The sequence below is a fragment of the Periplaneta americana genome, chromosome 7 (assembly GCF_040183065.1).
Source record: "Periplaneta americana isolate PAMFEO1 chromosome 7, P.americana_PAMFEO1_priV1, whole genome shotgun sequence".
Classification (NCBI taxonomy): Eukaryota; Metazoa; Arthropoda; class Insecta; order Blattodea; family Blattidae; genus Periplaneta; species Periplaneta americana.
Genome location: NC_091123.1, coordinates 77,099,514 through 77,113,832, shown reverse-complemented (window position 1 = coordinate 77,113,832; position 14,319 = coordinate 77,099,514). Strand labels below are relative to the sequence as shown.

At 38.6% G+C, this 14,319-nt stretch overlaps 1 protein-coding gene across 1 annotated transcript in view; it reads right to left on the bottom strand.

Annotated features, from left to right (window-relative positions):
* ttv (exostosin glycosyltransferase 1 ttv) overlaps nucleotides 1-14,319 on the bottom strand; it is a 188,702-nt gene that overhangs the window by 119,667 nt on the left and 54,716 nt on the right. Inside the window, exon 2 of the mRNA XM_069830916.1 lies at nucleotides 12,511-12,630. Coding sequence (XP_069687017.1) covers nucleotides 12,511-12,621 — 111 coding nt within the window. The 5' untranslated portion in view covers nucleotides 12,622-12,630. The remainder of the gene's footprint in view (nucleotides 1-12,510; nucleotides 12,631-14,319) is intronic.

The window sequence follows — 14,319 nt, the reverse complement described above, 5'->3', positions numbered from 1 at the left end:
ATTAAATCGATAGTGATATCGTAACTACATACGGATAGCGACTTATCGACCGCAGTGTGAGAATCACAATACATTTCTGCGACAGCGATTTTACAGTCGCAGCGATAAGGAATCGTAATTGCGCGTCTTGCCTTATGCTGTCCGTATGACAAGCCGGAAGAGCAATTTGTGGTTAGTGAAAGTGCGATTTAGCGGTAAAATGTAAAAGGGTGGACTGTACTTCTACATAAAATAACAAACATAATGCCACCATGTAAAACTAATTTAGCCTATTAATAATATATAGATCTAGCGGACTAAATACTGTATGTTGTAATAGAGAGTAGGCTGGACTGCAGCAGATGGACATATGACTTGACCATGTAGGACCCGTGCATTGGAAAAAGGAGCAGAAGATGTCCAAGGAGCAGGTGGTCGGATGATTTCCGGAGACGGGAGTACAGTGAACCAGAGCAGCGAGGGACAGGTAGGCATGGAAAACACTGGAAAGAATCATTATGAACATTATGTAAACTATGCACATTTAAACAATGTTATGATGTAATTTGTCGTAGAAATATAAGAACATAGGAAATTAAAACTGTCAAGATATCAAGAGGAAAATAGCCTACACGTTTAAATAAGAAAAAAAGACAAGTGACATTACTGGTATAGCTCATACAACGTCCTTGTATGCAGATTTGTGGCTTCTTTGAACGCCCACCTGCACTCGAGGAAGTAGAATGAACTATATATAAAACCATGGCAGTATCAGCTACTGTATACGAAAAAAAGTACCGACAATGAAAGATGAAGATGAGAACGGTATACAACATACAGGGTGATTCATGAAGTATGACCCGAGCTTTAGGAATCAGTTCTATATATCATTTTGAGCATACATTATCATATGAACATAGATACGATGAGCAATATTTGCGGAGCTACAGCTGTTGTGAGCAGAATTAAAGGAAATCAACTGAAATACAAATAACGATTATTAAAAATTACTGTATTAAGCAGAAAATAAGCATACTTCAATTTGAAACCAGATTTTCAAATTCCTCTTCCCATTGAACGTACTTGGCCGCACGGATGTGAATCGCGCGCGTAGCATTTTGTAGCTTGGCACGGCTGATGAAAGCAGCAGATTTCACAATACGAGCACGTAATTGTTCTGTTGCTCGTACTTTCATCTGCTACACAAGGTCTTTCATTCACTCTCAAATGCCAAATTCTGAATGGGTTAGATCTGGTGACTTGGAGAGACCAATTTCCTGGACTACCACGGCCGATTAATCGTCTAGAGAAATATTCATTTGAGCTGCTACTGCACGAGAAAAGTGGGGGAGGGGGCGGAGCAATCATATTGAAAATACGTATGTCGTCTGGTCTCTAAAGGACCATCCTCAAATGTAAGATAGGCATACTCATAGACAGATGATGTCAACAGACATGGCCTATCCTAGCTCTCTCCCCGTACTTCACGTCACAGAGGAACACCATTCCCTTTAGTGCAGGCCACACTGTTTGTATCAAGACACAAACAAGATATAAGCCTGGTTTACAGTACCAGCGTATGGAATTTTATAAATAATTCCTAAAGCGCAGATTATACTTCATAAATCACTCTGTAGGCTATACTACCGGGTAGGAAATGGACATTTAAGATTATGGAAAAACAGGCCAAAATGCCCTGGACAAGAATCTGGTGTTTCCAGCCATCTGTTGACTTAATATCTCCGATATTTCGGAATTAAATTTCGTTCAACACGGCCATGTCCTCAAGATCTCATTGATCGCATACGATGGTCACAGGATATCTCCAAGCCTTAAAACTGTTACGATAATGACTTAGATTCCTGGAAGAGGACTTGGTGGGGACGGACGTGTGTAGCGACATTATCTTCATGAAAAGAAATCCTTTACACTGCTGAAATTAAAAATATCCGCTCACTGTTACTATCAGATTCAATTACTTCAGTGTAATAGAGAAGCAACACAAACAGCGACGATGTTTTCACTTTTAACATACACGCATAACAATCCGCATTACAGAATCATTTGTTTATTATTTGTTTGTTTCTCCTTATCTCACCCTCTTTCCTCTGTGACGTACGTCAGGCTCGAAGATATTCTGCGTCCACTGTATACTGTTGGATCTATTAATTATGTCTGACTAGTTCAAACAACTGAATTGAATCCAACAGAGTATTATTGGTCACTCAGAAGAAGACGAACGGCAGGAATTAAAAATGAACAAAACTAACTGCCGCTCTCGCTCGCTGTGTTCGTTGCACTTGTCTTTCGAGTCTCGTCTCATCATTCTCGTGCGCTTCGAGTCTCCCTTATCATTCTCGAAATAGCATTTGGTCGGCGTGGAAAGATTTCGTAACATTGAATAACACACATCATTGAAACAAATAACATTGTAAATGTTTAAATGAGACAAAAAGACAAAACAGAACAGTATCTTAGTTATCAAAATGTTCTGGTTCCATTATATGACATTACCTATGGTTATATAAATAAAAAAAATTCTCAAATAAATTTGCATTTCTAAGAAACATAAAACATGACGTTAAATAAAGCGTTAATATTTTTAAAAAGAAAAGAAAATCCTAGCCTTTTAATTAGGGCCTAGTAATTAAAGATTGGGAACGGATTATTGTACATCGAAAGGTAGAGATGATGTTTCAAATAGGTTACCGGGTACTTCATTGTTTATACATATACAGTGGAAGCTCTTAAGTTCGACATCCTATAGTTCGACTGCTTACGTAGTAGAATTAGACACGCCCCTATACGGGCACTAACAAAATGGGATTGCCATTTGAATGGGAATTGATCCTGTATCTTGTAGTGATACTTTTGTTAAAGGAAAACAGAATATTTTATTGATTAGGACATCCATATTGATCACTGATTTTAAATTAATGGACTCTTCTTTTTCTATTTGAGAATTGTGCCGTATGTGAGACGGAACTGTCGAAACCCACTGTGGTACTAGAAGCGCATACACAAGTCTCGGGGCGGGCCGGAAATGCAAGTACAGTACTGTATTCGTTGATGGATAACCAATAAGAATTTGTATTCATTTCACCTGCCACACCCACTACCCTTACTGGACAGAACTTTCAATTCTGTCTGTCGAACTTAGGAGAGTCCACTATATAACAGCTGTCAAAGTAGTTAAAAGTTCAGTTTGGTATAAACAACTGTGGCGATTCAAGGCTGCTTGACGTTCTGGACTTCCGGAGTGATCAATCTCGACGTCTCAAAACACTTACAAGCAGTCTTTACGTCAACGACGCGACGTATACGATAGTGCCTTGCGGGTTTTCGGCTTTGAGGGCGCTGTTAGTCTTGCTTTCCCGATCGTTGTTCATCTCTAGTAGGAATGTAACCTTTTTGAGTGTGGGTGTTGATCCCAGTAGCCAGGTTATTACTCATGCGGAAAAAAAACATTAGTAACAAGGAAAATTAAAGGATACCAATTATTTTATTAAAATACCTATTGATAGGTCACCTCACGATGAAACCTAACCTAAGTAGTTCTGAAACATTGGAGATATCAAGTCTCAATACACGGCTGCAAAGCCCACATTCTACAGAATGTAACTCTGTGGAAACTTGAAGTTTCATATCAAAGGTCAAAATGTTAAGAGGATGGTGGTGATGTAGATGGTAACTATTTTACTGTCCCTCAATAATTTCTGGAATTTAGAGCACACGTTAAATAATGAACTACAAATGTGAGTGGTGCCGTTTATCTTACGATAGAATGATGTACAAGGCCAACACGTAAATAGGCAAGGACAGCCTCAGTATGCGTGTACGCTCTGCGTGCTATTTAAAAGTCGGACATGCACTAGTGAACCAATTAAAGTTCCTCTCGTGCATCATGAATTCCGATGGCTGCTCTCGTTCTTGTGGGATACCGTTAATTAAGCTCTGTGGTGTCTTCAAACTAGAGGGTCAACTTGTGCGCCTATACCATCGGCTTCACAACCACCCATTGTTAGAGTTTCGAAAATTAACTATGGAATGTTTATATATAATGAACTAATTATTCCTCCTTCTACTTCCCCAATCTTCTCCTCTCTTTATAAATTAGCTTCTATCAAATTGCGTTCGAAGTTTGATAGCAACTGATTGAATGCGATGTATTTTTAGAGAGCATGATTGAGAAAGAAATTTGGTATTCCCAAGAAACTAGTTCGATTAATTAAAATGTGAAACGTACAGTACAGCCCATATAGGCCAGTTTATTTCTGATGTTTTTCTAATTCACTGCGGGCTAAAGCAAGGCGATGCGCTATCACCTTTGCTTTTTAACTTTGCTCTAGAATATCCCATTAGGAAAGATCATGATAACAGACAAGGTTTGGAATTGAACGGGTTACACAAGTTGCTTGTTTATGCGGATGACGTGAATATGTTAGGAGAAAATCAACAAACTTTAGGAAAAACACGGAAATTTTACTTGAAGAATGTAAAGTGATATGTTTGGAAGTAAATCCCAAAAAGACAAAGAATATGATTATGTCTCGTGACCAGAACAGTACGAAATGAAAATATACAAAATGAAAATTTAACCTTTGAAGGGGTGGAAAAATTCAAATATCTTGAAGCAACAGTAACAAATATCAATGACACTCGGGAGGAAATTAAACGCAGGATAAATATAGGAAATATGTGTTATTGTTCGGTTGAGAAGATTCTGTCATCCAGTCTGCCCTAAAAAAAGCTGAACGTTAGAATTTATAAAACAGTTATGCTACCGGTTGTTCTGTATGGTTGTGAAACTTGAACTCTCACTTTCAGACAAGAACAGAGCCTAACAGTATTTGAGAGTAAGGTTCTTAGGAAAATATCTGGGGTAAGAGGGATGAAGTTACAGGAGAATGGAAAAAGTTACACAACGTAGAACTGCACGCATTGTATTCTTCAACCGACATAATTAAGAACATTAAATCTATACGTTTGTGATGGACAGGCACGTAGAACGTATGGACAAATCCAGAAATGCATATAGAGTGTTAGTTGGGAGGCCGGAGGGAAAAAGACCTTTTGGGAGGTTAAGACGTAGATGGGAGTACAATATTAAAATGGATTTGAGGGAGGTGGAATCTGATGGTAGGACTGGATTAATCGTGCTCAGGATAGGAATCGATGACGGGCTTATGTGAGGGTGGCAATGAACCTCTGGGTTCTCTAAAAACCATTTGTAAATAAGTAAGTATGTCTGAGAAAGATACATGCCTATAGTAGAATCCAGTTTATTCGAACTTCGGACAACCGAAACGTCTTTTTTTCATACAGAAGATACATACTGTACTCATTCTTTAATTTGGGGAAGGTTTGACGAAACTACAGTAACTGTACTTTATTACAGGTTTTTAATTCCTTTACTTGTACAGTTTAATGTACTGTAATGTAGTAGAAGGTTTGGGAAGACCCCTGCAATCTTAGGGTTGCCGATCACGAACGAGACTCTCTAAGAAAAACTTTTCCTCCTCTCTCACTTTTAAATTGGGGTTCCTCATTAGGTGACTGACATATGATAATGCCTTAATAATAGTGAGAGGACACGAAAGTGAATTAGGTTATTGGTTTAGTCTTTACTGTAGCTATTCACTTAAAGTAATTGTTTTGAGCATTGACGGATGACAGCGATTACACTTATTCCTGCACAGGGCACATACACACTGATCGGTGCCGACCTGGGTGGCGCAGTAGGTAGAGTGCTGGCCTTCTGTGCCCGAGGTTGCGGGTTCGATCCCGGCCCAGGTCGATGGTATATAAGTGTTCTTAAATGTGACAAGCTCATATCAGTAGATTTACTGGCATGTAAAAGAACTCCTGCGAGAGAAAATTCCGGCACACCGGCGACGCTGATATAACCTCAGCAGTTGCAAGCATTGTTAAATAAAAGATAACAATTCACATTGATCGGTGGATTAGTGGAAACATGGTCTTGTACACAGTGCATGGTGGAATGCGTGCACTCCTAGTCTTGTTAAGGCCGATTTTCACATAGGGTAACTGTACGGGCACTGTGTCATGTCCTTGTGGATGAGTAAGCAATGCTCTACATTTGATTTATATTGACAAGCTGTTTTCGGTTTTCACATGGAAGGCTGTGTGCGGACTGTACTGTCTGGAATCACTTGGTGAGGCGATTTCGGTCCCGTGATCCCCGGTGGTTATGACACAGTACGCGCACAGTTCTCTATGTGAAAACGTTGTATGGGACCGCCCACAGACGTCTTCAGGTAACTTCGGGTGTTTCCGCATCTGACATCTGGTGTATCCTTCGTACCTTTTTCCTTCCTGAAGCCAAACTGCTCTTCTTCCAACTGTCCTTTTTATCTTGGCATATACGCGTCGATTCAGTATTCGCAGGAGAATCTTCGTCGAGTGTAACATCAGATTGATAGTTCTGAACTCGTTACATTTTTTGGCATTGTTTTTCTTCGGTATTAGCAGCAACAGTGTCTCCGCAAAAATCTTCAGGCCATTGGCCTTCCTCATATATTTCGTTGCACAATAATATAATTTCCTCCTTGTCTTCACCCAAGCATTTCACTAATTCAATGACGATTCCATCAGTTCCTGTTGCTTTCCCATTCTTCATTTCCCTGAGCGCTAGTTCAACTTCTTCACTTAAAATGGAAAATCTTTTTTCGTTTTCTGATACGACTGCATCATCTTTTATAGCTAAGTGATCGGATGATTCCCTGTTTCATATAACTCTTCTGCATATTTCGTCCATGTGTTCACTATTCCTTGTTTGTCTATTATTATTAATTTCCTATTTCGTCCTCTATTCATGGATACCCTGTTTTATTTGTGAAGTCCAAACATTTTACTTCGCGATACATTAAATCATATCTTCCTTTTCTCTCTAGATCTTCTATTTCTTTTCATTTCTCTTTCACCCAGTTTTCCTTCGCCTTATCAGTTTCTCTTCTTAGTTCATTGTTTAGTTTCCTGTAGTTTCTTCTACCTTCTTATGTATTGATGTTTTTTTTTTTTCCATTTTCTCCTTTCCTACATTTTCTACAACATTTTCTCTGTGGCCCAAGGTTTCTTAATTCTCACATCTTCTCTGTAGTTTATTGTTTTTTCTGCTATTGTTTGTATACAGCTTTATAGATGAGTCCAGAATGCATTACGGTACTATTCTCATATGTGGATTCTAATGTAGCGGATTTCTCTTCGAAATATGTTTCAAAATTTTCTTCTTTCTTCTTGTTATTCAGTTTTTACATGTTAAATTTCTTCGTCACCTGTCCTCTTATCTTCTTCAGACGAATATCTACTTCGACTTCAACAGGACACGATCTGACTTAATATCCGTTCCTAGTAAAGACTTTGCATTTTTTAGTAATTTCGGAATCTTTCATGTACCAGTATAATAGTCTTTCTGATATCTGCTTTCGTCCCTTGTGCATGCCCATGTGTATCTTGTTGTAAACTGTTAAATTACCTTAGAGTTAATGCAAGTCGCTCCTCAGGCCAATACATTTTCTTCACTTTATGTTTTTCTTAGTGAGTAAATGTCTCAGTTTTTCCAATAAACAATCAAAATTTCCATAACTCATTCTAAAATAATTAAGAAACTTCACTGGATCATCTTTTAAGCGATAAAAGATGGTGTGGAACTCCCCCTCTTCATCACATGCCCTGCACAAATCATGAATCCATACGTTTTTTCTCTTCATTTTTCTCTTCTTTCGCTTTTGTAACACAAAGTAGGAGCTATGACGTCTTCCTCGATTGGGTCCATGATTGCAACTAGCCAAACGATGAGAAAAAAATTCCGACGTACAGTCGTAAGTGAAAACCGACGACACACGACACAGTTCCCGAGTAGTCCCCGTACAATATGCAATGTGAAAACTGAGCTTTAGTGCACTTCGCATCGTTTCGGACCTATCCACTTTCGGTTACGTACAGCATCCGTGGCGTAAAGTCGAGGTCGATGTTAGCAGATATCTCTTTCCTTATTTTTAATAGTTCTTGTTACAGGCGTGTAGATGACAGTTGAGATTTTATTCTTAGTACCTCTATTAAGAAGGGCTCTTGGGAAGTTCAACAATCCTTTCTGTTGCATTATTTACTAATTTCCTCCATCCATGTAACCCATCATCTTTCACTCTTCCTCCTTCCTGTACCTGTCTTGGTAGTCTGTCGTTTTTCATCCTCCGACCATGGCCATACCAATTTAGTTGGTTACTATGGATATAGTTACTGTACTTATACAAAGTGCTTCCGGGCTAGTGTTACAAACTTTCAGGGATGATGGGGAAGAGCACATGTATCAATTTGAGATAAGAAACCCTGGTCTGGAAATGACTGAGTCGAAAGTTATAAGCAAAAATAGTTGTGTGGAAATGGAATTGTAATTTGGCACCACGTGGCCTCTTTCCCTTAACCTTTGGAACAGTCGTGGAAAAATGGTATGGGCCGGATGTCTCCTACGTGGGTACTTGTCCTGATATAATCTGTGAGCGCCTCTATTGTTCTCATTGGCTCATCCGTATTCGAAAATCAGGTCTGCATATTCCTCTCTCGTGTACTCCACTATTTCACTAGGACTGATCGACTGGACACTGCAACTTGTACACATACACTGCTGTCTACAAACGTGCATATCAGGACCGACCATGTCCGTTACACATTACGCCCTCTGCATTGCTTTAGCGTAGTTTCCTGTCCCCACCCCTCAGACAGCGCAATGAATGAAATACTGCAAGTAGACAACGTAAACAACGTCAGATGAATACAGTATGTGTAAGATGTACAGACAAATACACATAAATAAGGTATACAGAAGAATAAATTTATTTCATTTCCACACAACAATTTTTGCTTGTAACTTTCCACTCAGTCATTCCAGACCAGGATTCCTTATCTCAAATTGGTACATGTGCCCTTCCCCATCATCCCTGAAAGTTTGTAACACTAGCCCGGAAACACCCTACATACTTACTTACTTACTTACAAATGGCTTTTAAGGAACCCGAAGGTTCATCGCCGCCCTCACATAAGCCCGCCATCGGTCCCTATCCTGTGCAAGATTAATCCAGTCTCTATCATCATATCCCACCTCCCTCAAATCCATTTTAACATTATCCACCCATCTACGTCTCGGCCTCCCCAAAGGTCTTTTTCCTTCCGGTCTCCCAACTAACACTCTATATGCATTTCTGGATTCGCCCATACGTGCTATATGCCCTGCCCATCTCAAACGTCTGGATTTAATGTTCCTAATTATGTCAGGTGAAGAATACAATGCGTGCAGTTCTGCGTTGTGTAACTTTCTCCATTCTCCTGTAACTTCATCCCACTTAGCCCCAAATATTTTCCTAAGCACCTTATTCTCAAACACCCTTAACTTATGTTCCTCTCTCAGAGTGAGAGTCCAAGTTTTACAAACATACAGAACAACTGGTAATATAACTGTTTTAAAAATTCTAACTTTCAAATTTTTTGACGGCAGACTAGATGATAAAAGCTTCTCAACCGAATAATAACACGCATTTCCCGTATTTACTCTGCGTTTAATTTCCTCCCGAGTGTCATTTATATTTGTTACTCTTGCTCCAAGATATTTGAATTTTTCCACCCCTTCGAAGGATAAATCTCCAATTTTTATATTTCTATTTCGTACAATATTCTGGTCACGAGACATAATCATATACTTTGTCTTTTCGGGATTTACTTCCAAACCGATCGCTTTACTTGCTTCCAGTAAAATTTTCGTGTTTTCCCTAATCGTTTGTGGATTTTCTCCTAACATATTCACGTCACCCGCATAGACAAGAAGCTGATGTAACCCGTTCAATTCCAAACCCTGCCTGATATCCTGAACTTTCCAAATGGCAAATTCTAAAGCGAAGTTAAAAAGTAAAGGTGATAGTGCATCTCCCTGCTTTAGCCCGCAGTGAATTGGAAAAGCATCAGATAGAAACTGACCTATACGGAATGTGCTGTATGTTTCAATGAGACATTTTAATTAATCGAACTAGTTTCTTGGGAATACCAAATTCAATAAGAATATCATATAATACTTCCGTCTTAACCGAGTCATATGCCTTTTTGAAATCTATGAATAACTGATATACTGTACCCTTATACTCCCATTTTTTCTCCATTATCTGTCGAATAGAAAAAAATCTGATCAATAGTCGATCTATTACGCCTAAACCGCACTGATGATTCCCAGTAATTTCATCTACGTATGGAGCTAATCTTCTCAAAAGAATATTGGACAAAATTTTGTACGACGTCAACAAAAGTGATATTCCTCGAAAGTTACCACAGTTGGTTTTGTCCCCCTTCTTAAAAATAGGTACAATTATGGACTCCTTCCATTGTTCTGGTACAATTTCCCTTTTCCAAATAGCAAGTACAAGTATATAAATTTCGCTATATAATGCACTTCCACCCTCTTGTATTAATTCTGCTGGAATTTGATCGATACCTGGAGACTTGTACTTTTTCAGATTTTGTATCGCAATTTCGACTTCTGAAAGCGTGGGTTCGGGTATAAATGGCTCAGCAGTTTGTATTTCAATTTTGTTCCGATCATTTCTATCTGGCCTATGTACATTTAGTAGTTGCGCAAAATAGTTTTTCCATCTGTTTAGGACTGATGGAGAGTCTGCAAGCAAGTCACCACTCTCATCCTTGATCACGTTTACCCTTGGCTGATATCCGTTCTTAAATTCCTTTATGCCCTTATATAAATCTCTAATGTTTTTATTCTTACTATTTGTTTCTACCTCATTCAGTTTTTCCTTCAAGTAACCTCTCTTTTTATTCCTAAGTGTACGACTTGCTTCCCGTCTTTCATTGAAATAATTATCTCTCTTCTCCTCAACTGGATCTTGTAAGAATTTCAATTTTGCCTGTTTCCTTCTTTCTACTACGATGCAACAATCTTCATCAAACCACGGTTTCTTTTTCTTAGTTTCATAATAACCTATGCTCTGCTCAGCTGCAATTTTGATATTATCTCTGATATTTTCCCACACGCTGTTAACATCTAATTCTTTCTCAACTTCGTCGGAACTTTCTAAAGAGGCAAACCTATTCGAAATTTCTACCTGATAATTTTGCTTAGTTTCCTCTTCCTTTAATTTCAGAATATTGAATTTAGTAATATTAACTTGTTGTTCTACGCGCTTGGCTACTGAGAGTCTTTCTCTTAATTCTCCAATTACCAAATAATGGTCAGAATTACAGTCTGCACCCCTGAAAGTTCGAATGTCTACTATACTAGTATGTCTCCGTTTATCTATCAAGATGTGAACTATTTGGTTGTGTGTCAATCCATCTAGAGAAGTCCAAGTATATTTATTTATATCCTTATGGGGGAATGTTGTACTTTTGACAATTAAATTTTTCGATGGGGCAAAGTTGACTAATCTAACTCCATTGTCACTACTAATTACGTGTAGGCTCTCTTTTCCAATAGTTGGTCTAAAAATATCCTCCTGTCCTACTTTAGCGTTGAAATCCCCCAATAAAGTTTTCATGTGATATCTAGGTAACTGATCAAAAGTATGTTGCAATTCCTCATAGAAGCTATCCTTTATATGGTCGTCTTTCTCTTCTGTAGGGGCGTGAGCATTTATAACTATGATGTCGCACCATCTACCCTTAAGTACTAAATATGATAACCTGTCACTGATAAATTCGACCTTTTTTACTGCTGATTTTATTCTTTTATGAACAAAGAATCCTGTTCCTAATTGGTGAATATTGTTTCCTTCCCCATAATACAACAAGTAATCTCCTATTTGTGATATGCCATTCCCATCTAACCTAACCTCTTGTACTCCCACGAAGTCTATTCTATATCTAGCTAGTTCTTTAGCTACTAATGTTACCCCTCCTGTTCTATAAAGACTAGTTACGTTCCAAGTGCCAAATCTCAAAACCTTATTCCTTTGCTGTGGTCGTGCCAGAGAATCAGTCCTATTCCGAGGCTTATTGTAGGGATTCGTAACAAGCTGTTTTTTTTACGGTGATAGGTTGTTAGCCCTTCGCCCAACCCCCAAGCTGGAGGACCACCCCTTATCGGCTGTCCACGACTGCTTATTCAATATATTCGCAGCTACCCTCCATATCTGGAGTCCGTCTCCTCATCCGCAACCTGAGGACGCGCCATGCCGTGGTGATAGGGACCCACAATACATGGCGGAAACACCCTACATAAATTTGATAATCCATTCATCTCCTAATTTCTTCATTTGTTATTTTATTTAGTTCTGAACGTCGCGGAGACCTTCTGAGGAAGGTAGATTCTAGTTTAGATTTAGCTTTTGAATTTAATATCCATGGGACCATTGAACTTCATCATTGCCACTATCCTTACAAACATTCATCACAGTTTTTTTAATGGACTTTTTAAAATTACTTACTATATGAATGTCGAGTTTTGAAACTACGCCCGTATGAGATGTCAGTAATTTGACATTTTCATGTTGAGGAATGTAACAACAGCTGACATACCTCCAGAGTGGTGAATACGATCTTCTCGATGGAGGAGAAGTACCGCTCCCAGAGGATCTGCGTCTGCTGCCTCAGCGCCAATACTTTGGTCGCGCTCACTGACCGCACCATGTCCGGAACCTACAAGCACCAAGTAACCCAAAAGATTTCATTCACAAAATTCTCTCTTAGTCACAGATTATAATATAATATAATATAATATAATATAATATAATATAATATAATATAATATAATATAATATAATATAATATAATATAATATAATATAATATAATATAATATGATATAATATAATATAATATAATATAATATAATATAATATAATATAATATAATATAATATAATATAATATAATATAATATAATATAATATAATATAATATAATATATATTATAGGGTTATATACAATACAGTATGGAACTGAGAGTCAAAGAACGTATAAATTTCTGTTCCGTTACATTAGCGTCCCGAGTGGCTGGTACAGTCAATTCCATTAATGCCGTCAAGTTTTGAAGATGTATTTACAGTCAGTACTTCACTTGTCCCAGATTGTTATTCGTGTCGAAAAATGGTGTCTCTACAGCAACCTCAGGAACAGAAAGGAATGACTGAGCCATACAAAAAAGCGACTCCCCGTGAAATAGTTGGTATCCATCCACATAAGCTAATTTTGTGCATCTGATGAGAAAATGAAGGCATCATCTACTATGAGTTACTTCTAATGAATATAACCACCACTACTGAGATTTATTACCAACAACTCAGTCGCCTTGAGGCCGCAATCCAAGAAAAACGAGCGGGAAGACTGAATCAAGTAACTTTGCAACATGATAATGTTTTCCAGTATATTGCTAACATTACAAATACAGTATGGTTATCCAAGAGTTTCGTCGGAAGGTTACTCCACAATCACCTGATCTTGCTCCATCAGTTTCACATTTTTTTTTTTCCGTTCTCTATTAAACAAACTCCGGGAAATGTCCTTTAGTAAAGAAGTTGCTGTTAAAAATTAGCGTGACCAATTCTTCAACTCCAAGCCACTGCACGCCTTCAGGTGTGAAATCAAGAACCTGCCAGAACGTTGAAAGTCAATCATAAACAATGCAACTACCGAGGTTATATCAGCGTCGCCGGTGTGCCGGAAATTTGTGCCGCAAGAGTTCTTTTACATGCCAGTAAATCTACTGACAAGAGCCTATCGCACTTAAGCACCCTTAAATGTCATCGACCTGAGCCGGGATCGAACCCGCAACCTCGGGCACGAAGGCCAACACTCTACCAACTGCGACATCCAGGCCGAACTGCTTGCTATGCATTGTACATTTTTGTATAACTTTTGACTTGTCCCTCACGTCGAAGCTACAACGTCAATGTAAGATCTATGGAATAAAACTAATTTAACCCTTTAACCCACTCAATAGTGCATAATACACCTGCCACTGGCAATAAACTACTGTAATCTTATCACTGCACCATTATGTACTGTATTTTTACGTAGTTCTATGTACCTAATTTGAGGTTCTCAGCTTAATAGAGATTGATTGATTAATCATTAGCTTGTAACTCAAAATTCAATTTAGCCCAAACACGATCATTGTGTTTTTCGTAGTATACCTATAGCTCATGCATTATGTCCAGACACTCCCCCACTCTTTCCACAGAGCTGCGCACGAGATCGGATGAATCTACTTACGAATTATAGGGGAATGGGTTAGCCTTTGCCTTGAACTCGGTACACACACTCCCGACCTTCCGTTCTACTCCTACCCCCTACACAGAAACGTTGTTCCGCTACTGCGCATCGCGAGT